This window comes from Cuculus canorus, chromosome 2, assembly GCF_017976375.1.
Source record: "Cuculus canorus isolate bCucCan1 chromosome 2, bCucCan1.pri, whole genome shotgun sequence".
In the NCBI taxonomy this organism is placed as follows: Eukaryota; Metazoa; Chordata; class Aves; order Cuculiformes; family Cuculidae; genus Cuculus; species Cuculus canorus.
The window spans coordinates 93012759-93039985 of NC_071402.1; the positions used below are offsets into that span (position 1 = coordinate 93012759).

The 27227-nt window shown below is 40.6% G+C and overlaps 1 protein-coding gene and 1 long non-coding RNA gene across 8 annotated transcripts in view; one reads left to right on the plus strand and one right to left on the minus strand.

Moving 5' to 3' along the window:
• The window catches only part of ADTRP (androgen dependent TFPI regulating protein), a 32073-nt gene extending 12073 nt beyond the window's left edge, over positions 1 to 20000 (minus strand). The window contains exons 1-4 of one of the 7 annotated variants that reach the window (XR_008448817.1): positions 19517 to 19989; positions 12103 to 12237; positions 10607 to 10708; positions 6869 to 6998 (exon numbers count right to left, since the gene is read on the minus strand). Coding sequence is in view for 5 of the 7 variants with exons in the window: in XM_054060343.1 (XP_053916318.1) it covers positions 6869 to 6998; positions 10607 to 10708; positions 12103 to 12237; positions 19517 to 19669 (520 nt within the window). In the remaining 2 variants the exon portion in view is untranslated. Of the gene's footprint in view, positions 1 to 6868; positions 6999 to 10606; positions 10709 to 12102; positions 12238 to 19516 lie in introns of all 7 variants that reach the window. The other 6 variants (XM_054060343.1, XR_008448818.1, XM_054060342.1 and 3 more) reach the window with 6 other exon arrangements.
• Positions 7006 to 25464, plus strand: LOC128851434 (uncharacterized). The gene is made up of 4 exons (XR_008448819.1): positions 7006 to 7424; positions 10993 to 11345; positions 24787 to 24917; positions 25015 to 25464. It is a non-coding gene; the product is annotated as an uncharacterized LOC128851434 (long non-coding RNA).
• Positions 25465 to 27227: the final 1763 nt, after the last annotated feature.

The window sequence follows — 27227 nt, forward strand, 5'->3', positions numbered from 1 at the left end:
TTTTGTCAAAGAGTTGGAATTGTATTAACCAGCTTCAGCTTCAAGGGCTTGTAATATAATTGTCTGGGTATGGAGGATCTTCAGCACAGGGCAGAGAACTTGGTGCACTGGCTGTTTTGTAGTGGGGAGCTGCTTATTACCTATGCATCAACAGAGAGGATGGGAGATGTGCAGAAGTCCTTTTGGGCTTTCATATTAAACAGACAACGAAGGGCACTTGGGATGCTAACACAACATTTGTTGGATGATTTGTGGCAATTTCAGAAAAAAATTTGCTGGGGTGAAGCTTTGTAATATTCCCTGTGAAGCAAATGATAGGTTTAAGTTGCAATACCTAGGAAAGAAAGCCTGAAAAATGCTGTGGCATCACACAGCAAAAATAGCAATGATATGCAACACGTGAAAACTATTAAAACAAGTTTATCTATCCAGTTGATTAAATTCCTGATAACTGAGCAAATAGTTTCACAGGTAGATGGTGGAGGAAGGAGAGAAAGACAGACTGACCTTAAAAAAAAGGAAAAGGAATAAGAAAAGGACACCAAACTTATTGAATTTTGTTTGTTTGTTTGTTTCCCTAATGACACAAACTGCTGGGTGTATCATATAAAATCCAAAGGAATTGTTTATGTATATATTCGTCAGATGCTGTGCTAAGTATCTGATACATCTGATATGGTACCATAGTGTAGAAGTTCTATTAATGTGTATTTATAGTATGAGTTGCCACCAAGACACATTAAATTATGCAAATGCACATTGAACTGCACGTAGCATACATGAAATATTCTTCACCTATTTGCTACAGAGCTTGATGCTGCCAAATAATGGCTCACTGGAAGCTGCATATCATCCCTCAGGCCCCTCAGTGTGCCTTCAGGAGCTGCCATTCATACCAGCTGCCCTGGCCACCAAAATAAGCTTTCCATTACAGTTATCATTTTTCAGAGAAAAAGAGAAAGAAAAGGTTTATTTCATGTTCCAGTTCCTCTCACTCATTGGCAAAAAGATTCTTCTTTGTTCTGTTTCAGAGAGATATTCTTCAGCTCTACAACCTGCTTGGTTGGTAGCAGAGGTCTCGTCATATAAGTACAAGTGATTATTGGATTAATTTAACCAGAAAAATGTCTTCAGTGCACGCAGTTTTCTTACATAATCCCTGTAACTGTCTTTTAGTCAGAAATCTATGTTAAGCTGGTTTTAGAATTACTTTTAAAAAAGTTTATTTTCTATAGATGTCTTCAAACTAAACCAAAATGTCCATGCAAACCAGCAATGAATAAAAGATTGTACTTTGCCCTTACTATTAGGCTTGAGCCTTTTGCAGGGGATTTGTCCATTGTGCAAAGCGGTTGCAAGCCCTGGTTTTCATTTGACATCCAATGATACAAAATTACTTTCGGACAAATCAAATGTCCTTGCTAGTAATTTAATTAATTTAAACTCTTAACAACTATAAGCTGTTTGTTACGGATGCATTACTGCTGTCCTAAGAGGCATTTAGTAGGAGTGAACTGATGAAATAATACTTTGTTGAAGTGAACAGTTTTCAGATGGGGGTTATTTTACGTATTTATTTCCATAGTTTGGGACTTTTTCTTCTTAGGATGAATGCTAGATAAGTACAAGTCAGAAGCATGGTGCTGCTTTAATAGCAAAATTGTGTGGTGTTCTGGGATGGTATTAAGAGCAATATTGTGCATAAGAAAGACATGGGAAGTAACTATGCTGCTGTACTTGAAGTGATGAGGTTTTGACTGGCATTCTGTCTCTGATTTAGAGCACCCCATTTTGATGGGTGCAGATAGTTGGGAACATGTTCGGGAAAGGATAGCACAAATATCAAGCAAATACAAAAAGGGAAGCAGTCCAAAGGCAGGAATAGAAATAATAACTGAGTACGTTGCTGCATTTTGAGAGAAAAGAAAAATGAGAGAGGTTTCAAAGACTTGAGAGGCTTGATGATTGTGATAGGTGAGTTTTCCATGTCCATCGTGGGTAGGACCAAGAGTGATTGCCTCAGCTTTCCTCAAAAGAGATGTATTACAGCTTTGTTCTGGGAAATACGTAGCAAGAGCAAGCAGGGAAACAACCACCTACAAGAGCTAGGCAAGCCTTTACCAGAGAACCTATGTAAGAAGTTGAGCGTGATTCTGCCAAGATATTTCTAGGCATCTCTGACCCAGCCTCAGTTTTCCTGTGAACCAGCTAACCAGGGGCCGTGCAGACTCCGGAACCAGTGCAAGTGCGCACATCCAGGAGCAGAGAATGAAAGTGTGGAGAGATGGGGTTTCTCCTCTTTTGATGGGAGCAAGCTACGGTGACTATGAGCACCAATGTCTTCAGTCACTTAGCCAACTTCTCTTTCTCAGTTCATACATCTTTCAGCTGCCCTACAGTACTTGAATCCCGCAAAAAAAGTGGGAAGAAGAGAGAAAAGCAGAGCTTTGCACCTCATTTAAAATTTCTCATTTCCCTGATGGGAGTAAATGGCACTGCACTGGATGATGGCAGGATGCACCCTGCCGCAACGCATTAACAACATGCAGACAGCATGATACGGTCACAGGGAGCAACGTGCTGGGGGTGGCGAGGGGGATCCCACCGCTCTAACACATGTATCGGTGCTGCAAATGAGTAGCAAACTGAAAGTGGTTGAGGGACATAGTTGGGAGGTGTTTTAATTCTATGTTGATTTAGAAAATACCGATTTGCTTAACTGGTAATTTATTGGCAGGATCCTCCACCTATGACGGAGTTATAGAAAATGCCCGGACACCTAGAAATCAAAAGAAGTTTGAAAGTCACTAGCAAAGCTGGAAAATTTGGCTGGTTTTGGAAATCAAGAGTTCAGTGGAAGGTATAGGTTCAAATTTCTGCTCTGACTGATTCACAGACGAGTGAAGCAGAGGTTCACTCAGAAGAGTGTTTCCAGCTTCACAAGAAGCACAAGTGAGACCGTCTGCTTCTTGTTTTGTGAACAGTTTGTTAAGAGTCTCAGATTTACCCTCATGAAATATAAAGAAGAAAGTAAGTTGTGGTGGCATAAGGAAACTGCTTTCTTCCAGAGTCCAATGATAACACTGGCATAGGACTTTATAAAGTATATGCTGTGTTTTCTGTACAAATAGTTGTATCTTTTTAAAAACATTTTGCCATATATTAATCCGATTTTTTTTGTTATTAACTTATTCCAATTTACAGAGAATCACTGTATATACTAACTTGATGTGCTTTTTTGTAGAGCCATTTAAACATACTATGCGAATTTCTTCTTGGGACAGATTTCTACAACAGTTCTCAGCGGCTTCATGCACTCCCAGGATGAAGCTTTTTTTGTTTATAATTTTTCCTTTGCCAATATAAAGCTTCTTTTTTTTTTAGTCTATGCTTCATTCTCATATACGCACACACCCTAGGCCCAACAAACACATGGGAAAATATTCCCTTGCACTTCTGCTATCCCAGAGTCTATTGGTGACTTCACATATTTCTGCTCAACCCAGTTTGTCCATTAACAGTAAAATCACACTGGAGTTTCTATGGAATAAGCAAATGTGTTTATGAAAGCAGACACATATTTATACAGCAGACACCAGAAGAACACAGAGCTGGCTATGGGGTGCAAAGCCAGCTCTTTGCCTCTGACACACCATTGGCTTTCCAAATGATTTCCCTCTAACAGCTGATAGACATTGACTTTGGCAACATTGTTGGTGATAGACCATATACTATAGTTAAATATATCTGCTGAAAGACTACTCAAAAAGAAAAGATGTATTTTTTCATTCAAGTTATTTTTACCATAGATCTGTAGTGGATGGCTATTAAATATATCTTGAACCCTATTTAGCTGCAGTTTATATCCTTAAACTGACATATGTCTGAAGAGCCCAGTATTTTTATGGGGCCAAATTCAAATACACAGTTTTGCCTCTTGCTTTAAAGAAAACTTAATATTAAGCTCAGATTGACATAGATCAAAACATTGGCAATAATTGCTCAAAACAGTGACTCATTTTTTATTTCAATTAACAGCTTCTCAGTTTCACATATAAACAGTGAAACTGTCAAAAATAATTATCACAGAGGGAGAAAAAATCTATTTCACTCCAAGGTAAGGAAAATAGGCTAAAACAATAGCTCTATGTACTGATCAGACTATCAATGAACCAAATTGAATCAGAGTGCTTTTTTTCTTTTCTTGGCAGAAACTTCGTATGTATTTTTAAATTCTTTGAAATACTAATATATTTGTCTAATAACCTCTGTTTGTTGAGGAAAGGTTTCAGCTTACAAATTTTGTAAGGATAGAACTATTTTAAATGCCTTTTCTTTAAAACTGATTTGTGTAGTGGAAAGATAAAAATTATGGGACTTGAAAAATAATCAGAGCCATTTTGTTAATTTATCATGCCTATAATCTGAATTCTGATGCATAACATTGACTGACATATCCTCTGTGGCTCTTTTTGGCAGTTATTATGATTTTTAACTTCAATTTGCTTTATTTCCTTTTTTCCTGAAAAGCTCAGATGAATCTGAACTACTTATAAAATCTCAAAATTCCTTTTGTTGCTCAGAAATTCTGGCATAAGAATATGGGAGGAAGAAAGATTCCTAAATATATGCTGAACTTTATCTGAAATACTGGCATATTAAGTCGTCTCCTGTGGGTATAAATGAAATGATAACTTTCTCCTGCTTCTTTATTTTTTTGTTTCCCCCTCTATGTTGTACGTTTCCCAGGATACATTTCAGGTTCATGAGTCTAAACTGAGATAAATATACCTCTCTGGATATTATTTCCACTGTTTAATAAGACCATATGGAATTTTGACTTCCCATATTTTGAGTAATTTGTGTATTTATTCAATGCTATAACCTTGTTTTGCTGTTGAGAATAGAAGGAAAGGCAAGTTTCCTAGGGCTGGGAAGCCAGGGTTGGGTAGAGTTTCTGTTCAGCTGCAGGCTCCAACCTAGGCTGAGTTTTAAGCCTATGAATAATGTCCCCAGAGCAGCTGAGATCACTCGTACGCCTAACGCGTGTATTGCAGTTTGACTCAGTTTGACCCCATTTGACTCCAGAGTGAAGGAAACGATGCCTCAGTTGACCATAGTTGTTTGTTTCTAATTCGTCTGCATTTACATACCCTCTGTGTCTGCTTTCCATTAACATGTGAGACTTTAGCAGAGGATTTTTCACAAACAGTTACCCCTGGCCAAACTAAACTCCACTGGGCACAGTTGGACACCATCAAGTGCTTTTGAAAAACTGCCCATGTTTCTCCTTTCAGATGAATTCCCCACGGAGCCTGTGAGCTGACAACCACTCATGGCTGATGCTCATGCTTGTATCTCCTCTGTCGGTATGTTACAGCAAAGAAAAAGTAAAAGCCCACTTTGGTGCTGTCTTATGAGGCTCATGAAGCCAGCGTTCATTGGTTGACCCTTGAGGTGTTTACTCAGTCATTCAGCTCTTTGTTGGGAAATGTTCTCTTGTCTATGGAAATTTCCTTGGCTTGGATGCTTTCATAAACAATTAAAGCCTGTGTTATCCGAGCATAATAAAACTAAATGGCTTCCTGTCACTATAACCTCTATTTAGTTTTATACTCCTCATAGTTTTCTGAATCCCTGTATGCACACTCCGTTCTCGGCTTCATTTTGGAACAAATTCCAGCTTTTAATTTATTTTGATATGATACTGCCTTCATTCAAATGTCTTCTTTAAGTTTGTTTTGTAATCAATGTTTACACACTTTTATTCCCCTCTTAACCTCTTTATTTTTCAGGATGGGAGGGGCTTATACATTAGTGTTCATTTTATTCCTTTAACTACAACACTGCCATATTTAGTTAAAGAAATAACTCTCTTTCAGAATTATTACCTGCCTTTTATATTCTCAGCTATCAGAGAATATTCAGGAAACCAGAGATTTATTTTATAGACAGAGCGGGAGGCACAAGGAGCCTTGTTACTGAGGAGGTGTGGTGACAAATTAGTCAGGAAGCTATTGCTCAATTTAATTTCAGCAGCACTCCTCTCTGAACTGTCAGCTGCTATCTGTTTCTGCCCTTTCCAGGACTGTTCATGCTCATCTGAAAAGCAACATTTTTTTCTGCTTTTCCTGAGACGTGTAGGTTGTTTGGGAGTGTTAGCGTGAAAAATGTATGAAATGTCAGACCAATTGTATAATCAAAGGTAAAAAGGTTTCAGAGATAACATTTCCTGCATGCACGCATGCATTTTTGGAAATAAGGCTATTGCTTACTAGCAAATGGTTTGTCTCCTTGTCAATGCCAGAATTTTAATTGCATTTCTCCCTGACTTAGATACGTAGTCTAAGGAACCAATGTTGCACTGCAGCTGGACGCTGACATGAGTCTGGAGTGACACATCCTTCGCTGTGGAATATTTGTCTCCAGCTGTTCTTTGGCAGGATGGGTTACAGAGACTGCACCTGCATGCACTGGGGTAGCAGCAGCCTGGGAGTATTCCCTGCCATAACATTTGTCTGTGAAACACATACTTTCTCCCCAAGGAAACAGGCTTATGTCAACAAAAATGGAAACTTCAAAAAATATATATATGTTGTGCTAGGAAAAGCTAAGCGTCTTTGCTCTTAAATGTGTGGGGTGAGTAATTCAATGTGCCATATCCCTCACACACACATTCTTCTTCTTTGGCCAAAAGCTGAACATAATTGAAAGCCTATGAATGTCCATAGCTGCCAGACAGCTTAAAATTGAGACACTGTGAAATGCAAACAAATGGAAATGTTTCTGTCTTGTGTAAATATGCAAGAATTTTTAAGCATTATATACCAATTGCAAGGAGAATTGTCTAAGATGGTCAAAGACAAACCTGAGGAGGTTCTTGTGTGCACGCCTGGAGCAGGAGTCCAGTTAGAGTGGCCTGGGCAAGCAGGTTCTGCTCCACACACTAATCTGGCACTCCCTTGGTTGGTTAGTATTGCAGAAGCTTCCCAAAATAGCTGTAGGAAGATACAATCCTTTGCACAGAAGCTCTCACATAGGAGTAAAAGTAGTTTGTAATCACATTTTTTTTTCTTTTCCAGATGGACATATATCATACTGATTCTGTTGATACAGTTGCTTCCATACTAAGGAAGGTAATGGTTTAGCTAGGTGGATAAAACACAAGGAGTTTGTATATATTAAGAAGCTCCAACATGAGAGGGGAAAATGGTGACTTGCTGATATTCTTAATGTCAGGTTATGGTGGCTTACTTCAGTGAAAGAAAATCACTTGTATCCACCCATGTCGTTCTTTCACTCTCTTGTATTTTCCTTTTACATTCAGATACCGCTTAGCTGCTCTTTATCAGGGCAAAGTGTGAAGAAGTTTAGAGACTCAGGCCACGTGGAGACTGTCGTCATCTTTGCTTAAAGTCCACTAGGTAAGAAATTTTTGTTCTGTGCCCCACCTCTGCTTTATTATTAGTTATTCTAATTATTCAGTTCCCATGAGCTTCAGAACATGTTCATAACTGTGTCAGTAAAGTGCCCAGGACACTAAAATGCTGATTTTTTTTTCAAGGAGAGAGGGTAACATGGCTGTTGGATAAATAGGAAAAAAGGTCGCTAAGCTAAACTTAGCACAGCCTGAAAATAAAGAAAATGATAGTTGTTATGAGAAAATTCACATTTTACAAGATTTTTGCCTTACAGACAGAGAATAGAAACCTCCTTTACAAAAAGACAAGTTTACCATTACCATTTTTGTGAACGCATCTGGTCAACATCAATGTGTATCTTTCCTTTTGTTATAGATTAAAACATTTCTGAGAGATCTCTTCTGACCCTACTATTGCCCCTTTTTGTTTAGCGTTTAATTCTGTCAACCCCTTCAATATGAAGCATTCCCTTATACTGCCGTGAAGTCAAATAAACATGCATATGATTTAATCCCAGCTGTCTCCAGCAGTTAGTTGCCCTCTGTAGAGTATCCAAATGTTGCTTGAAAAGAGCGAAAGACATAAACAATTTCACTTGACGAATTGGCCAGTGTGTCTTTTGTCTCAGCCATCTCCCACTTTGAAAACCTTGTTCAAATAAAATAATTGTTCTTGAGACATAAGTAGTTTTGGGTTGCGTTTTTTTTTCACCCATGAAGCTCAAAGCTTTGTATAAAGATGGTAAAACACAATTATCCCAAGCCAATAGAAGTGGAAACTGAGGCACAGCCCTTGGGTTAAATTCAGCAGAAAGGCAAAGAAAACCAGGCAGTCTGCAGTATTTGGCCTCCTTCAAATGTTACCAAGATTCCTTTCTGCATTAGCCATTCTTTCTGCAAAACAGAAAATGTTTCAGCTCAGAGTGCGTGAACATTCCTAAAATATAATGCTCTGCATACAGCTCTGGGCTACCAAGCAGGCAATGGCACTTTCCCACTGTAAGAGCAGTAAATTTGAGAAAAATAAATGGCTAGTTCATTTTTGCAAGGAAGGTGCTGTAGCATCACTTCGAACTCAATGATCTTGGTATTCCTGAAGTGTTTTTGCATGATTATTTTTTTTTAGGTTCAGTATTCAGTTACATAACAACATATGTTTTCCCTATTTACAACATTAAAATAGACTGAGATTAAAAAAAAAAAATACTCCCACTATAAATGATAGGGCACTGATATCTACTACTGATACACTGATGCCTTTTTCCACCAAAGCCAGCTAGATGCTGCCTCAATCTGCCATGAAATGTCTGTAGTTTCAGAGCCATAAAGCATAGCAATGTGCAAGAAAATCAACCCAAAGAAAAAGCATCTGTTTGGCAATCAGAACTTGGAGATTGTCCCTTAAAGTATCAGTAGCTCCCTGGATCTTTCTAGTGTTTCCAGTGGATAGTTTGGTTTGGAAGAAAGAAATGCCTCAGCTAAGCCTGAAGGCACCTGTTGGAAGGTGTCCCAAAACACAGAGATTGTCAATAGCAGGGAGCAGTTTACTCTTGTGGCAGATATTTTATGCTAGATAGTGACTGGAAGGAAAATTTTCCACCTAGGAGCTGTCAAACACAAGATGTCTGCACTGTATTGAGAGCTTTAGAAATAAAATGCTAGGTAGTGATACCGGTTTGCTTTATGTGAAGTTTCTCTCTCGTCAAAATAATTTTGAGGAAGAATTGTTTTCCTTTTTTTTTTGACACCTGTTTTTGACATTTCTGAAGTGGAAAAGCTTTTTGTTGTTTTCAGAATGACTGTTATGAAATGTGGATGTAAGTAGTGTAAGAAAGAATCTATAAAGAATACATTTGAGGGATTCCTGCAAAGACTTTTTGTGCATGAAATAAAAATGCACATTCTAGCACTTCTTATCCTTCCCATGTCATAAAAAAATGTGGGAATGGAAAGGGCAAATTCTCAGCTGTGCGCTGGGATTAAAACAAGAAGCAAAGCCCATCTTCTCTCAGCATCACTATGTGCCCTCCCCTTCCCCAGCACCTCCACTACCACGAAGATTTTAAACTTCAAACAGCCACCCATATCAAATCTCAGACCAGATACCAGCGTGATGCTGAGGACACAAGGAATCTTTCTTTTTGGTAGATGATGGTTTTGAGAGAGAGTTGTGCCCGTTTGTGTCCATACAGAGGTTTGGACTGCCAAGTAAGGGCCTCAGTGGAGATATGTTGGTGGGTAGTGAGCAGATGATAAGGTCAAAAGTGTATGATGGCTGCAGTTTATCACTCAGATATCAGTAATACAGACATGCCTATGTGTGTTTGAATTTCTGTCACGCGTACCTCAATACACAGATCTAAATCAAGTGGCTGCTCAGAACTTTTATCAAGTGTCCTCAGCCAGAAGTCCCGAAGCCTCATTCATTTACCTTCAACGTGCATTAGAAAGTGCTGCAGCAGGTTGCGAAGTACTGTGCTTAAGAATTAAGTCTGCAGAGCAATGAGTCTTCTGTGTGATTATTTCATACTTTCTGGCTTCTCTCCTTCCCTCCCCCCTCCCATTAGCCCCACAAGGCCTCCCTGACCTTACAATCCACCCACGGTTTCCATGTTACTGTCAGCCTCCTTACACTTGACTGATGAGAAATATGTGATTATTCAACACATCATAAAAACAGCCAGAGCAAATGAAGGAGAAATCTGGGAAGTATTTATAGAAAATCTGTAAACAATCATTGCAATTCACTATTCAAAGCTGTGTGCACAGTTGTTGAGCTGTCAGATGTTCTTTGATTCTTTCACCTTTTCAAAAATTAAGAACTGCTTTGTTATACTCCCAGCCATTTTGTGTTTCATAGATTGTGTTTGCAGAAACATATTTTTTTGAGCTACAATACCAGAGAAGAGATTTTTTTTTCTCTTTCCCTATGACTACACACCATTTCATTGACATCAGAGGTTTGACAAGCACCGATTCACTGACGCTCCTTGTGTGCTAAAAGGCATCTCGAAGGAACTTCAAGTACATGCGTCTATTTGCTGTGTAGAGTTCAACATCAGATTCAAATAAGTAGGAAGGAGGAGGTGAGAAAGAAAAAGACGTGAAACTCTCCTGGAAAGCAATACAATGCAATGGTGATATATATGTTGCAAAGACTCCCTTCTCTGAGAGTTTCTTACTCACCATAGCATGATTTAACCAGAGGGGGATGACTCCATCAAGGCTTTTGGGGTAAACCAGCTCTCGATTGTAGGTATACAGTGTCCAAAAGGATAAACATACAAACTGGAACCAAAATACAAAATGAAAGAAATTTCAAAATGAATGACAAATATAATTGATGGGATTTGGCTAGTGTTTTCATTTCTGAGAAGGCAAGGCATCTCCTACGTGAAAAACGGTGATATTGCCAGATAAATTCATATGTTTCACATGTTACAACATAAAGAAAGGTGCAGTGTTCTCTGTTGATACTGCAAGGAAAACCTGCTTTGCAAACTGCCAACACTGACATTTTCTGTGGAATACTAGACCAGCTTTAAACTTCCTCCTCACCCTTCTCTTTGCAGCTGGGATCCTTTGATGGTCCAGAAGTTCTCCTGGAGGGATTGGCTGTTGAGCCATAGCATTTGTTCTGCTCAGTTCACCTAAAGCCTTACATTCACAATTCATAAGTCTAATTCCTAAACTGCAGCTGCAAGCTGCACTGTAGGCACCCATTTCTATCACAAGAGAAGAGGACTTAACTGCAGAAGAACTTAACTGGAGGAAATCAACTGTGGCACTGGTTACTGATACCTGGAAGCTGGTTTGCAGTTTTTCGGCCTGGCTGCTTGAGCACTTGTTGTGCATGGAATTGGAAATCAGGGATGTGAGATGCTGGAAGAATGAGACTACCCTGTGCTTCTGTCCTGCGGGCACAGTGAGTATGCCTGGGCTTGTGGGGAGGGGTATGACAGCAGCAGCATGAAAACTGCTGTGCAGAGAAGATAAGTTAGCTAGTCTCTGTGTCTCCATCTCTGGCAGCACTTTTTTAGTGAGCCAGCTGGCTGACTGTGGACCTAACTTAAGCAGCACTTACTAGCCTTCAATATTCAGAGGTGGCTGCCGGCTTTGCTCACACAGAGCAGTACCTGTATATATAAGCCACCTCTCAGTTCCAGTCCAACCCACAGCACCAGATAAACAGAATTGTGACAGAAAGCATTGTTTGTAAGGGAGTAGGTGATCCGTGGTTAATCTGATGTTGACTACGACTATAATTATTGTTCCATGAATCTGTCATTTAAAGTCACGCTGGAGTCAGAGAAGGAGATGTGAGATTTTACTGCCTCTTAGGTACCCTCTCATGTCCTCCTGACCCATGCTGCCCTTTAGAGAAATGCTCAGAGTTGATAAATCCACAGCTATTTGGACCACTAGATTAATGGAGAGGTTACATCTCATTCAGCTTTTGGGGTCAATCTGTGTTTGCTTGGGGGCAGCAACCCTAAAGTTTGTGTAAGAGGCTTTGCTTTCAACCATGACAGGCTCAGCACTGTTTCTTCTACACAGTTCAAGCACATTTTCAAATGCTAAAAGAAAGCCTATAGATCTTTTCTATTTTATACAGGTATACATTATGTTAGACACTCCAATCATTTATGCAAACATTATTTTTACGTATAGAGGTTACTTACTGTGGACACTGGGAAAGCCAGGACACTGAAAAGAAGGTCTCTGCTGGAAATTACACACTTAGCACATCGCAGTTTCTTAATTAGTCTCAATGCATCAGCCAGGAAGGACACCCCATAGAAGACAGCCTGCAAAACCTAAAGTAATTACACCTAATGAGGGAAACTCATCCAGCTTTAATTAGCACGTTCCTCAATGAACTCTGTTCTTGCTCTTCAGGGAGCTGTTTTGTTCATGAGCTGCAAGCCCATGTGAGGGAAATAGCCATTGGCTAAATTCTTTTTTACCAACTGAAACAGATTAAATAAAGTTGTTCAGGAGATAACTTTAACAGTATCTTGTTTAACAGACCAAACAGAGATGTGTGATGTGATTCAGATGGGAGATGTGGAAAGACATGTTGAAAGCCAATTCCTTCACGTTTGGTATGTTAATTGTTACATTCAATGTATCTGAGCAGGAGGGAATAAAATATGCCAGGAAATGTTTCCTGCAGAGTAATTGCTAGATAGTTTCTCCCATCATTTAGTCAACACGGGGTCTTTCTTACCAGGGACTTGCAGTGCAGTTGATCTCAGCACCAAGTAGCTCGAAATGCTCTAACAGGAGAATAAGGTGCAGAAGTTATGAAAAGGAGTTATCAAAACCAGAACCTCTTTTGCTGAACACAGAGGGATTCAGGAAAGTATTTCAAGTGCTTAGAAACAGAGATACAGACTTCTGTAATTAAAATGGAATAATTTAAACTATTCATAACAAAGGAATTTTGGAGTTGGGGGTGGTGGTGGGGTTTTGTTGTGGGGGTTTGTTTTGGCTGTTTTTCTTTCTTTAAATCACTTACAAGTAATGAGAGTGGGATTGTTTGGAGAAGATGTTAGGGTGCTAGGAGGACTTTGTAAAGATTTAGGTAACTGCACCGTGACAAAACAGAATTCTGCAAATTGTGTATGAAATTTTCAGAATATTGTGGTTTAGGCCAATATTGTTTTTTCTAATTACTTTGTTTTTTCCATTAACACTACACAGTGGATCATGCTGAACTGGATGTGTAGACAAACGAAAGCAAACCTTAGCAGAAAAATACTTCTCCCACTATCCTCTGTTTGGCCTTGGGTCCAGTTCATTTCTGTTAACATACACTGTGCCTTCTTCTTTTTAAGGCTAGGTTGTCCCAGAGTGACACAACCTGGGAAAATCAGCCTACTGTGATTGCTGGATCAGCTAGGGGATGCTTAAATAGAAAGAGGCTATATAACAACTTTCAGGATGAGATCTTTTTGCCATGATCTTACTCTGAATCAGATATTTATTTAGAGAGAAGTGTTTGAAGTTGTGGCCAGTTACTTCATCAACTTCTGAACAAGCCAAGAAGGGTGGTGCTTGGGAGGGGACAGAGTTAGTGCAATGCTTTTGCATCAGAAATTCCTCTATTATCAACATATCTGAGGGAAAAAGAGGACTATGATTTCTCCATTCCCGTTGCCAGACAAGGGTTTCTGCAAACTTCAGGCTGTAGGCACCAAGTCTTCCTGGGGAGCAAAGTGATGGTAGTTTACATGACCAAAGTATCTTTGCAGTCACCTGCAACCATCCCTGCTCATTTTGTGGCTTCCCAGCACAGGGAAAAGATATGTCCTTCCTTCCCTGTCCTTTCCACAATCCAGATAGTTGCAGTAGTAGACTGCAGTCAGGTGCCACTGGTGGAGTGTCCCTCATCCCTGCACAGACCCACATCAATGGAAGTTTGGTGAGGCTGATACAGGCTGGGTGATTGGCCCAGTGTCACTCAAGAAAAGGTATCAGAGGTCGTCCACCATCCGGTTCAGAGGAATATTCCCATGTTTCCTTTCATAAGCATGGGGTGAACAGCCACATTTTTGCATAAAAAACCATGAAGCAGCTTCATCAGAACCCACATATGGTTTTGTTCAGTTCTGAGGCACCCAAACAAGCTCTTTTAAATGTGGTTTTCTCCCTTCCCTTTATCACAATTAGCCTCTGTAACTGTAGGCACAATTTCAGTCAGTAAGGATTCAGCCCGCCAAGTCACGGATCTGGTTCAGAAAAGCCTGTAATGGGATGCAGCATGCTTAGACCCCAGAACATGTTCATCCCCAGTGTCTGCCCCGGTCCTTGGCCTCACCAGGACACCAAAACCAGGTCCTTGAAGGGCTAAGAAAAGCCTGCTGAAAAACAGAAGCTCTTGTTTCACCCTGTAGAGTCAACAATAACTTTCGGTAAAAAGCATGAAAAACGAACATGAGGGTGGTGACAGTCTGGTGACACATGGTGACTAATTGCCAATAAATTAGGGAGAGGACTGGTTCCCAGAGGATGGGGCTATTATTATCTTGTTCATGGTCAGCGTTACATTAATCATGGGACAGGGATAGGCTGCTTCTTTCCTCCCCTTCAAAATTAACTAAAACAAACATTTCTGAAAAGAAACAGTTCCAAAACAGCCACATTCTCAGTCTGGTAACTATTCTGTCTTATGCAGAGGACGACAATGTTATCTTCTGTATGGAAAATGCTTATCTGAACTTGTAACCTGACCCATTTCTCAGGCTGAGCATGGAGAACAACTCCTGAGGAAGTTTGAATTCTGTCTCAGGAGCTTTTCTTGTAGCTCTTAACTATGCTTGTAGCTCTTCTACCGTTGTCTGTTGCTGTGGGTTCAAAGGGATTTCAGTCAGCTTGTCACCTTCTACTTTCAGGAGTAATGGAAGAACATACAAATAGTTTTCAAGCCAGAAAATTGAACCCAGCTAGAGCCGTTCCTAGCATTTCAGTAATGCTCAGTCTGGCAGGGTGCACTTTCTGGCAGGGTTGAGTCAGAGCTCCAAACCCATGCTCTTCCAGGCTTATTCCTCTAAGAAAGGTGTGTCCAAATCTCACAGCCATGCACTAAAGGGAAAATATTGACATAAAAAAAAAAAAAAAAGAATTGACATGAAAACATCAAATTATTCCAGATGTCCTGTTAATTTCCCAAACAGCAGTGCTGGCGCTCACAAATCCATTGCAGCCGCTCTTGGAATATAAATCCACTGGATATAAATAAGGAGGATCCCCAAAAGTATTCCCACATGAACAGAAGGAAGACTGGAAGCATTCAGAACACTAACGATTAACCCAAAGAGAAGAATATGGATATGATTATCCCTGTTGGAGAGATGCTGCTTTCTTCTCAAGACCCCGCAGAGCTCTATGGTCCTAGGTGCTGTAGAAATGCATGATTTGGCCAGAACAATTTTCCAAACTGAGAGTCATAGTGACAAAGACAAACCATAATTTATATCTGCTGCAGTGATGAAAGACTTGTTTCTGTTTAACTAACCTGACATGATTTACTTTCACTTATAAGATTTAGGCATATGTGTATATTGAAATCTCCAACTAATACAAATAAACTGGACTTCAAGCTCTGCCCTTAAGAGAGCATAAATCCAATATTCTGAGTAGGCTATTAGACATAACAGTCAACATTTAGTGCAGACACACATCCATTCACATGATAACAAAATATGGAAAATATGTATATTAAAATTCTGAGTCTATTTTGAAATAAATAAAAAAGAGAGTTCAGGAGAACTGAAAATATTTAATTATGAGAGAGAAATGTGCAAGGGTTAAAATGAGGCAGGAATCTAATTAAGAGTTTTTAAAGGTGCAGTGTGATTGTTATGCAATGATTTACTAATAGATTTACCTCAGTAAGTAGATTTTTATCAGTTCAGTTATTTCAGGCAATGAATGATTCAGATTGTACTGTTTTGTGTCACAGACAAATAAACACAAAACCATTTTTATCTGCCATTTCTGCTTGTTCAATTATCGGTCAATTAATAGCTTTGATACAAAACCTCCTTATCTTACCCCCTACCTCCCGGGCCACCTTACAAAAATATTTCCTTTTGGAATCCTGATTGCTATGATCATTAATCAGACAGATAAATCTGAAGTAACATCAGAGCTGTAGCTCTCTTGGGAGAACTGCATGACTAGCAAGGAATTGAATGAGGTGCTAAAAGAGGGTCATATCTAAAAGACGTTCTTCCAACGTTTCTCTAGCAGAGCTAGGAGTCAAGTTACATTTCCATTCCCTGGAAAATGTCACATTTCCCAGTACGTCCACTTCAGATCAGAGTGAATCGGCCACAGTAGCTTTCCACAGAAGGAAATTTTAAAATACAATTCCAAAGAGTTAAGAGGAATTTTCTGGGAAAAATTTCCAAGCAATTCAGCCAAAAAATGCCAGAAGCCAGGCAATCGCAGCCTAGCAGGAGACAAGCAGAAGAGGTAGACGAGTGCTCTGTCTGCCTCCAAGGCATGGCTCAGCCTAGCCTAGCACAGCCCAGCCGGAACATTTTACCTGCTCTTTTTCCCAGGACTATCTCCAGGCATCCCAAGGCATTTCCTGGGGCTACTTTCAAAAGCCTGGAAATGTAACACATCAGGAGTGTGCCTGAGGGACATCCCTGTGGTTGACAGCCATCTCTTTTTCCTTGATGTTCATCAGCAGCAACAGAGAACCGTTTAATGCCAAACCACAGGACAACTGTTCTAGGTTCTGTGGAGATGCACAGGGACTCCATGCCCCCATAGGCCATCTTGTCATCTCATTTTTTTCCTACCTTATGCAGTGGCTCAGAAAACTTTTGCCACCCAGAGATACAGAAAATTGCTATCCAGATCAATGGAAGAAGCAGGGATAAGAGCATTTTGCTTCCCGGGCTCCTTTTGTGTCTTGGCAATCCTTTCTTGGAAAAAAAAACCCCATCTCTGTAGAAGAAGGACTACTGGCAGTGAAGGAGTAGTTTTGCACGCAGTGCTCCATTGCCACATTTTCTGCATGAGACAGGCAATATTCAGCTCAAATCATCTCCATGGTGGCTAACAGCTGTATTTTAGTGTCAGGATCAGATCAATAAGTGTTTAAAAGATGGAAGACAAAGGACTGGAGAACTGGAGCAAGGGCCTCTGCTCACGGAGATTTAATGAGACCCGAGCTGTTCAGGAGATCTATAAATGAGCTGGGGAAGGGAATGAACACTGCGGTGGTAAAGATTTAGTAAATCTCTCCCCCACACACACCCCACCCCCTTTTTTTTTTATGTCAAAGCAAAGTCTGACTGCAAAATTGCCAAAGAATCTCAGGATACTGAGTGTCTGAGAGATCAAACAGCCAGTGAAAGTCACTGTTGGTAAATGCAGTGTAATGCCTTTCAGAAAAAACCCAACTTCAATTACATATTTTTCAAAAGTGGGTCCTAAATTAACTATCACCATCTGGGAAAGAAATGTTGGACTTGCTGTGGATAGCTCTTTCAAATTGCCAGCTCCTCGCTCAAAGAAAAGACTAATAGTTAAGAATTGTTAAAAAGAAATAAACAATAGAAAAGGAAATATCGTTATGCCACTGATTAAATCCATGCTGTGGTCATAGCTCAACACTGCAGCTTGCCCTACTTACCCCTTCCTGAAACTAGAAAAACTACTGCAAAAGGCAACAAGGATGTTTTAGTGAAAAAAAAGCAGCCCTTTGTGAAGAAAGATGAAAAAGGCTCAGACTTCCAGCTTGTAGAAAAGGGTAACAGAATGGAAAATCTGGTAGAGGTCTCTAATGAGTGGCAAAGAAAAAAAGAACAGGGATGGACAATTAAACTATAACACAGAAGTAAAGGGGCATCCAATTCAGTTGTCAGGAAGGTTTACACCAACAAAATGAACTGCTCTTTCACACAAGGTGCACTTCAATTGTGGCACTTGTTGTACAGGATAGGGAAGGTATCAGAAGTATAAACAGGTACATTTTCCTTTTAGATATATGATGGGAAAGCTTTGAATGGATATTAGTGACCTTGGCCTGTATTCATTATTTGGCTGGGTAAATGGGTGTGCTATTGTCAGGGTAGAACTGTGGGAAGTTCATTTTATACTTATACATGCTCTGTCTTGTGCAGCCTTTTCCTGATCATCCACTGCTGGTCACTAAGGGAGGCTGGATGCTAATTTCAATGAGTATTTCCTCATCCTAAAATACTGGGAGATAAGTTACTTGCTTTCTCCCCTTGATCTCATGCTCCCTCATATACTGAGTGATAGATCTCATTATGATCCAGCCAGGATCTGGCTGGTGGTGTTTTAGTCTATTGACATATATTCCAGTAGGAGGAACTGAATATCCTCAAAGTTGTTGAACCCTGACCATTTGATGGTTAGCATTAGAAAAATTAGTTTTTAAAAACATCACAAAAAGCCAGTATGTGCTGATATGAAGATAACATGGCAACGAAACATACATATGCCATCCTACATATGGTGATCTATGTGCGCTCATCCTTCTGCAGCTGGCTTGGGTACTGAGAAGGGTGCTGTGGCTCCCTGAAGCCTGGGCAGTTGTAGACACCTCACATGCCATTCACTGTCTCTTGGTTGCAAATATCTTATAAAAGCACAGAATATTTGAGGTTGGAACAGATCCAAATTTCAGAACACCCTCAGTGACCTCCGAAGGCTTCCATTGAACTCCACCACAATATGCCTCCTTCTGAAGAGTAAAAGTAGAGATAACCATATTCTGGGCCAGATCTCCCACTGGTATTTAACTCTGACAGTCACATAGAATGGACTAAAGGCTACAGCGGTCCCTGTGGTCATCCTTCAGATTAGCAAGTGCCCCTGAAATATGTCTCTTGTAGGAACCCTGTCCACATGCCTGATCTCTCTACCCCACTACCACTTGGACTTTGAACAAGCTTTCTCCTGAAGGATATCTTACATGCTCTCATTTAGTTTTCTACCTTGTGAAAAGTTAGCATATTCGAGAAGCAGGACATGTTATGGTCTATGTTTTCTGTTTACTTTTAGGAAATGCAGTGAGCAGTTGATAGCACCATTGAAACACATATAACAATGTCATAAGCATCCCTCTCTGAGGGCTAGGGTTTCTTTGCCTCATGCTCTAAATTGATTTTCAAACTAAACATGTACTCCCAATGGCTAAATTAGCACCATGCAATGCTTTGTTTTACCTTTTCTGTAATTTACAGGACATAAAAGCCCATTAAATAATTGTAGTCAAACTCCAGGCAGCACTGTGATGCGTATTGAACTAAAGGTTAGATAACATGCATCAAACTTGCACTAGTTCCCACCTTCTGTCCCTCTCCTCACTGATAGCTTGTCTCCTTCACAAAGAATCAGGTTGCCAGCTGATATTCTTCCTGCATAAAACCTGCGAATGTTTTTCACAGCAGAAACATGGATTTCTACTTAGTTTCATTTGGGGTATAAACCATTAAAGGAAGCAGTTTAACAGCAGCAAATATACCAGCTGCATATGTCTTGAGGCACAGATGGCAGACAAACAAATACACATATTGGTATCACTGTACAACACAATTTGCTTACCAGATTGAGGACTGTCAAATACTTCCACTGCCCACCGTAAAGGAACACTTCAGATGGCCGCTCTTCTGTTCTTACGTGAGTGATTGAATAAGTGACAAAAAAATACCACACAAAAGCAAGGCAATGGTAAGTTGCGAGAGTAGAGATTTCCATGCTTCAGCTAAGAGCAAGCGTTAATCAGTCCAAAATCAGCTTTTCTCTTAAGGTCCTCGACCGTTACGCATGGGTAATGGCAGGACAGGAGGGTTTGCTTCGGAGCAGACTAGGGACACATTACCACTTTGCTCCCATCAAAAGGAATGCACACAAGGCTGTGCACTTTGCTTCTATCTGTTTCCCTTTTCACTGTACAGATAGGCTGGGAGGCGGGGAGGCAAGAAGAATAGGCTTATTCCCTGGATTTAAATGCCTTGCTCAAGATTAGTGAAGATTAGTTGCAGAGTTACATAAGTTTTGGGGATTTTTTTTTTAAAAGTTGGGGGAGCTTTGCTCCTGATTTTGTGTAACAGGCTGTCATGCCTTGGATAGCAAGTGAAAACAAGTGACATCTTCCTCACTTATAGCTATGTGTGCAGCCATGTCTCCAGGTCAACTTGGGAAGCCTCTATGACCGTTTTCACCTTTTGCCAAAGGAAGAAGTGAGAAACCCAATGGTCTGTGAAAGAAAAGTTAGTTGATTTGTTGGTAGGCTATGGAGGTGGCAAGGAAGCTGAGAGGATTATTTGTAGGCAAAGGTCCTTGGGATTGAAAATCACTGCGAGTGTCAACAATTTTTTGAAGGAAATTCTGCCTTTATGCCACTTCACACAGCTGGGATCCTTCACAACCTTTTGGAAGGTCAGCCAAAACCCAAGTCGCTTTGAAGCTCTGGCAGGGATGGAGATACAGGGAAAAGGTTTTGAGTGACAAACTGTAAGCACTAAGCAGGGCCTCTCACCTACCTCCTTCTTTGCTTGCTGCCATTCACCTTCAGACTGCCCCTCTTCCCTCGTGTGACATTAAGGTGCCATCAGGGCTGGGGTACAGAAGAGAAGAATTAATACTCATGCAACGATCCTAAAACCAAGCGAACAAAAAACTTCCCATGGAAATGCTCATTTTTCCCTCTCCTCCTGTCTCTCTAAGCAGCCCTAATTACCACTGGAAAATACACATGACATTTCTTATTTGGGCCAGAGTGCATTTTGGCCAGTAATTGTGGTGCTGTCAGCAGTAATTGCCACCCGAGCGTTTTATAGGGGCCTCGTTGGGGAGTAAGTACAGTGCCCCAGCCCACGCCCAGACTTTCCCCACGCAGGACTGGGAGAGGAGGTACTCTTCTTGCCTCTGCAGAGGCTTTCTCCAGGGGCAGAGCTGGGTTTCAGCCAAGAAAGCTTCATTAAGTGATGTGTCTTTTTTTTTTTTCCCCCCTTCTAACTGGCCTACAGGCAATATTGAGTAATCTACTGTGGTTTGGTTTGGTTGGGATTTCCTCTTAAATGTTTTTCCTCCCTTGGTACTGGACATAAGACTTCATATGGGATAATCTCCTATGAACTCAGACAGCAATGTGCATGCATGTTGAGAAACAGCCCTTGTACCAAGGCACTTCAATATCCTCCTGTGTTTTCATTGACTTCAGATTACCTGCATCCAGATTCCCCAGACATCTCAGCCATCACAATTCCAATGAAATATATCCACCTCACTTAGGAAAAATTAAGGTATAGGCCTTTCTGTTGTTGTTTGAGGCTGGAGGAGAAAAACGCCAAAAAAAAAAGGAAAAAAAGGTGGGAATATGTGTTTCAGACTGACAATGTAAATCCAGCAGAAAAGAGTTTTCAATTGCCTTCACAGGGAAAATAATTTCTTTACTTTTTAGAGAGGGCCAGTGCTGTCATGAGCTGCTTGGTCTGTTCCTTCTTGTTAAGACTCCTCCATTTGACAAAAGGCAGGAACAGAACAGGACTATGGCACAGAAAGGCCCTTTTTATTAGTGATTTGCATATCAAAGCCATTAAGCAGTCAGCACTTGACAAGTTATCTTCACTCCAGTTTTTCTGAGGTTTTGCTATAGTGCAACTTTAAAAATGGGAAGGCATTTGCTTCAGCTCCGTAGGTGCCCAAATTCATGCAAATGAATGTAAATATATGCAAAAAGTCAAGGTGTGTTTTTTTCTTTTCTGGGGGATCTTGGCCAGTATGGCTGGGAAGGTGTCAAGTACGGTGACAGTTTTCTGATGTGGACACCTGTCCCACAGACTGAGGCCATCTGCTTTGTTTTCCTATATACAAGAAACAGATTCTTCAGCCTAGATAAGGGATGAAGTTTGGATGTATAAACATCACAAAGAGTGAGCATCAGATAGGAACTGAAGTCTAACACCCCCACACTTCAGGGAGTCTTTCTTATTTCACTGCCAATGTGACTCAACAAGAAAATACACTGGAAAAGTTCTATCTTATGTCATTTCTCCAAGTGGATGAACATCTACTGAAGGTTAACAGAACAGGAGATTGAGCCCAGAACAAAGAAGCACATAGGTGCTGTCCAAATAGTAGTATTCTTTACCAGGCATGCAAATAGCCAATCTCACATGTCAAGTCGAGACATTGATTTTGTTTCGGAGTTGCACAAGTCTGGGTGCTCAGTGGCTTTCCACAAATCAAACACACCTGACCAGAGGTTCTGCACTTAACTTATTACAAAAATTACAAAGTGAATACATGCCAAGTACTTCACTCAAAAAGTGATTGGTTAATGATTTACATAAAATTACTGGTGACTGCATCATACAAGTTGTCTACTACACAGGCTCAGTGAGTAGGGGGCCTCCTCCTGGAGGCAGAGTGGCTTATGTACCTCTGCCAAATTGGCACACCTAATGACAGGGCCTGATTAATATGTTGTCCCCTAGTCCAGATGCCCAGGATGTACCCTACATCAGATTCTCCAGGTACTTTGTTCTTTTAATTAGTACAAGGTCTCCTATTTTAATTAACATAAACAAACGTTAGTCTCTTCTGCTGATTGCTTATCACGATGTTTAGAACAGGACACTCTCTTGGAACACAGGGACACAGGCAGATGTGCTGCTGCAGATTTTGCTGGATGGTTTAGGGAAATACTATTTTCCATCTGCTCGGTACCACATCCCAGCTAAAATCTGCTGCTCCCCTGCAGCTGAGCCACATTCATGAAGTCTGCCAATGCTCCCTAGTCTGCTTCGGGGCCTCATCTGATTTCAGCCGCCACAGCTGAGCTTGTACTGAAGCAAACTCGGAACTCTCACTTAGTTCATTAGCTGGAGAATAGTAACAAGTAACAGGAGCTGTAAATCACCTTGTAGACACAAGATATCTCCTGCTCCTGCCATCTTCTGGGGGAGTAAGTTCAGCTTGCCTGACTTTACACCAAAATGGGTTTGACTCACTCATATTATCATAGTAGCATGGTTCAGATATAGAGATGACAGTAAACAGTGCAAACTGGTAATATCTTAGACCAACATGTCTATTTGTAATGTCATTGAGTGTCTCTGCTGATGGGCACGGTACTTCCACGCTATCGATCAGTCTGCACTAAGTCCATCATTACCATATAGTGCTTGGCTACTCCCTCAGCTTGTGTCTAACAAAGCAGCTGGTAGAAACCAATATTCTCATTTCCTCATGGGCTGACAATTTATTTAGAGATCAGTTAGAAGTCTTTCAAATATTGTTTGATATTTTTACACTGTCAAGGTTTGCTTTCTGTCAGGGCAGCATCCAGTGATAGCAGAACAAGCAGGAGCAAGGCAGGAAATAATTGGCAGATGACATCAGTTAAGGCCAGGTGGGGAGAATAGGTTCAAAGCCAAGCAAAGCCCTAGGAAAGGGCTTGGGTCTTTGCATTTAGCTCTAGGTGCAATCTAACAATAAGGGACTGTATAAGCAACTGGGACTGGCCTTGGTCAAAGGGATTTTATAGAGTGAAGGAAATATGAGGAGCTGGGTGAGTGCATTTTTCTTCTAGGTTTCAGACACTCGTTTCAATCCTCAATGCAGTTCTGTTATTTCATGTATGGATTTCATAATTTCTTTTCATTTTTCATTTACTGCTATGGTAAACTAGCTTGCATTTAGGGTGGCATTCCTCGAAAGCAGTATCCGAGGCCATTCTTGTTCTTCGTGTTATGTGTGTCCAGAGTTAATAGACCCCATGTCTGTTGCGTTCTGTTTTAGTTGCAGGTAATGCAGCGCTCTGTGTGCAAGAAGAATTTCCTGATAAGCAATAGCTAAGAAACCTTTCAGCATGTAGAGTGAGGCTGCCTGAGCTCTATGTCCCCAGGGACATCTGTAATAATGATTCATTGTGTGACATCTTGATGTATGAAATGAAATCTAATTGACAAACTTGTAAGCCTAGCATAGTCTGCTCCAGGCATCCTTAAATCCTGAGGCAAAGTCCCCAAAATCATGTGGTTAGTGTAATTCACAAAATTTAATTCTCTCTGGTTATATTTGTCTTGGCCTTTAGTAGCTTGTAGGAGTCTGAATTTTCCAACTGCTCTTCACAGCAGTGTAAGTGACAAGTGTAAATATGTTTTAACTGCTAATAAAAGCAGAGGGCATTGCCCAGTGACACTGCAGAGATAACAATAACTAATGAATATTGATAAAAACACCCTAAGATATTTCACTGAAAATATGAAAATAGGCAATGCTGCAACACATACCTGATGTGTATGGCAAGCAGGAAAGCTATACAGCTGTAAGATAGCTTGTGCATCCTCCTGCAGGGGCCTCTCTTCTTTATCTGCTGTGAGATTTTTTTAAATATACATATATTTTAAGAGGAAGACAGGAAGTGGTTTATCTCATCTTGATATGCTTGCTCTGTATTGTTTTTAAAAAGTTGTTCTAAACTGCCAAAATCCAGAGGGATTTTTCAGTCCCAAAGTGCAGACTGGTGTACAACTCAGTAGTTGGAAATACTCATTCAGATTTAAAAGTTTCTCCCTCCCACTGAGTTCAATTGACTTTTAAATTTTATGCATATTCAGACTGCTAAATGAAATGTCACTTTGATATAGAAACGATACTTGGTTTTCTCCAACTCTAGTGGAACTTACTTATTGTTTGCCTTATCACAAAGCCCCAGTAGTGTCTCCTCTATTGGCAAGGTGAATACTGCTTAGAAATAAAAGACATGGTTTTTATTAGTTCTCAACAGCTTCCAAGCACTCATATACTTTTTGAAGGGATACATAACACTGCTTCTCAATTTTGCCTTTTCTGTTTTCTGTCAGAAATGCAAAATAACTCTTTGAACATTTAGAAAGATTGTGCGCATAGAACCTGAAGTTCAGAGTGAAACAAGCACACCACAGTGAACTAAGGAAGAAATAGCAGGGTATCTCTTAGATCTTGGATATACAAGGTATGATTATTTCTTGCTGGACTTCTCCCTGCTAGATAATTGTGGTGGGCAAGCTAAGAAACACCTTTATGTTAATTTTCTTCTTTGCCTTTTCTAGAGAGGACCAAGAACATACCAACTGGTCTTGCAAGGTGTGTGTGACAACATACTGCATATCAAAATGCTTTATGGTTTGTGTGGTGTTTCTTCATTTCCTAGTGAAACTCAGCAACTTCTAGAGCAGAACACTCTTTGATAAAAATATTTCATTAAGATTCATGACTGAATGCAGAGAGCACCTTGCTGGACTCCTGGTGTAAGGATTGCAGGATTGTAGTCGGCTAAGTCACTGTCCTTTCCTGACTATGAGAAGACATCACTTGTGGCTTTCTTCTGCTTGCTATCCAGAAGATTAGCAGATCTAGCATTATGTGACTCTTCAGTTTCTGTGTTCTACATACAATTGTAAATAACTATTCTATATGCAAGGCAATAGCAAATCATCCAGCACTGACCCCACCAGTCCGTGCTTGCTGTAGTGGTTTAGTTTGTGTGAATCTACTTTACAGAGGAGATATTGTTACAAATGGATATTAGAGAATAAAATAAAGGCCTGTTTATTGCCCATATTAGTGTAGTACTGAAATCTGTTCTCACAGCCTTTTACAAATAGATTGCAACAATGCTGAGCAGAGGAAAGAACTGCTTATTCCCAAGATGTGCATGGAGATGTGCATCCCAAACCAGTGAAGTGGTGTGTCCAAGTTCATGCTGAACACCTCTGTTGAAACACAAATTAATGCTGATTCTCCTGAAGTCCTGATAACATCTAAGACATGCTGGATATAATTCTGCAAGAGATGTTGAAGAGATGTTGCTAGTTCAGTCCCCACCACTGGTATCATTTTCACAGATGACTCAACAAGTTATAGAACACGCTGCAACCCCAAGAGCCTCTTAAACCTTTCTAGATGCTGGGGACCATGCAAGCTGGCTGGAGAGGCAAGTTCAAGGATCCCTTCTTCCTAGGGATGCTAATATCCTTTGTACACCAAACCCACATCCAGTTCCTGCTCATTATCAAACACTAAAGAACAAAATAAGTTTTTTTTTCAATCTGTGAAAGGCAGAGGTAAAACAAAGGTGCCAACAACATTCAAAAGTTGAACCAGTGGGCTGGTCAGACTGCCTGCCCAGCAATGGGGACAGAAAGGGGGTTTCCTACCTAAAAGCAGACACACCATTGCCAAGGTGTTCATGTAACATATCAGCAGGGTTTGACACAGCTTGTGGCTCTGGACCTTGTATAATGAGCCATCTCCTGCTAGTGGTTCCTTACAAGAACAGGGGTTGCTCAGCCCCGAGGTGAGGTATTGCCTTGGCAATCAGACTCTAATGGGACACTTTCAGGAAGCGTCCAGTTTAGTAGGTGAATCCCGCTCTTCATCTCCTCAAGTGAAAAAGTGAATTCTGCAACAGGAACTGTGTGAGATACAAATGCTATCTCAACATCTTACCTACTATTCTTCAGCACCCATGTATGAGAACTCCTGCTACTGCAAAGGACTGACGAACTGCTCCTGATTACCCAGCCCCTTTACCCTGGGAAGATGTCTTTTCTTGCGTTTTTGTCAGGATTTGGAAGAGAAATGTTCAGAGCAAGATCTGCCCTTCTTCCCTGAGCTGAAGTGGCCTACTGCTTGCTCTCCATTTCTTCCTGATCACCAGGACTGACACCCACATAAAGATTTTCCCCAACAGCAGTGTTTTTTTGAGGGAGTCAGTTCATTTCCCCCAGCTTCCTCTTAGCTCTTATGCATTTACTTGCTCACTGTTGTTCTCAACTTGCGTATATCTTCCTGTCTGGGTGGCTTTTCCTTTTCCTCCTTCCTCAAAGTACTGTGGTAGAGCATGTATTATCCAAACAGCTGTGCTGCTTAGTACCCGGTTCTGACACACAGCACATATCTGCGATCTGTGTGTGCTGTAGCAGCGTTACAGGTGATGGGCATGGCATGAAGAAAATTTTCTTTCTTCTCCTCAGCCCTGCTCTCTCGGGTTACAGACTGCCCTCAGAGCAGAGCTTCAGCTCACCCTCTGGAAGGGAGAGAGATGCTACAGGAAGATGCAGTAGCTGTGGTTTACCTTTGCATCTGCAACCATGGCCTCTTGAGCACCTGATGAACTTGTGGACTGAATTGATTTAGTGGTGGTGTCTTGCAGAACATTTTGCTGTAACTGTTTGCAAGGCAGGCTGTAACCAGGAGTTATTTCTCAGAAGTTATCCTAAATAGAAAAGAACTTGGTTGAGAGGAAAAAAAAATATAGACA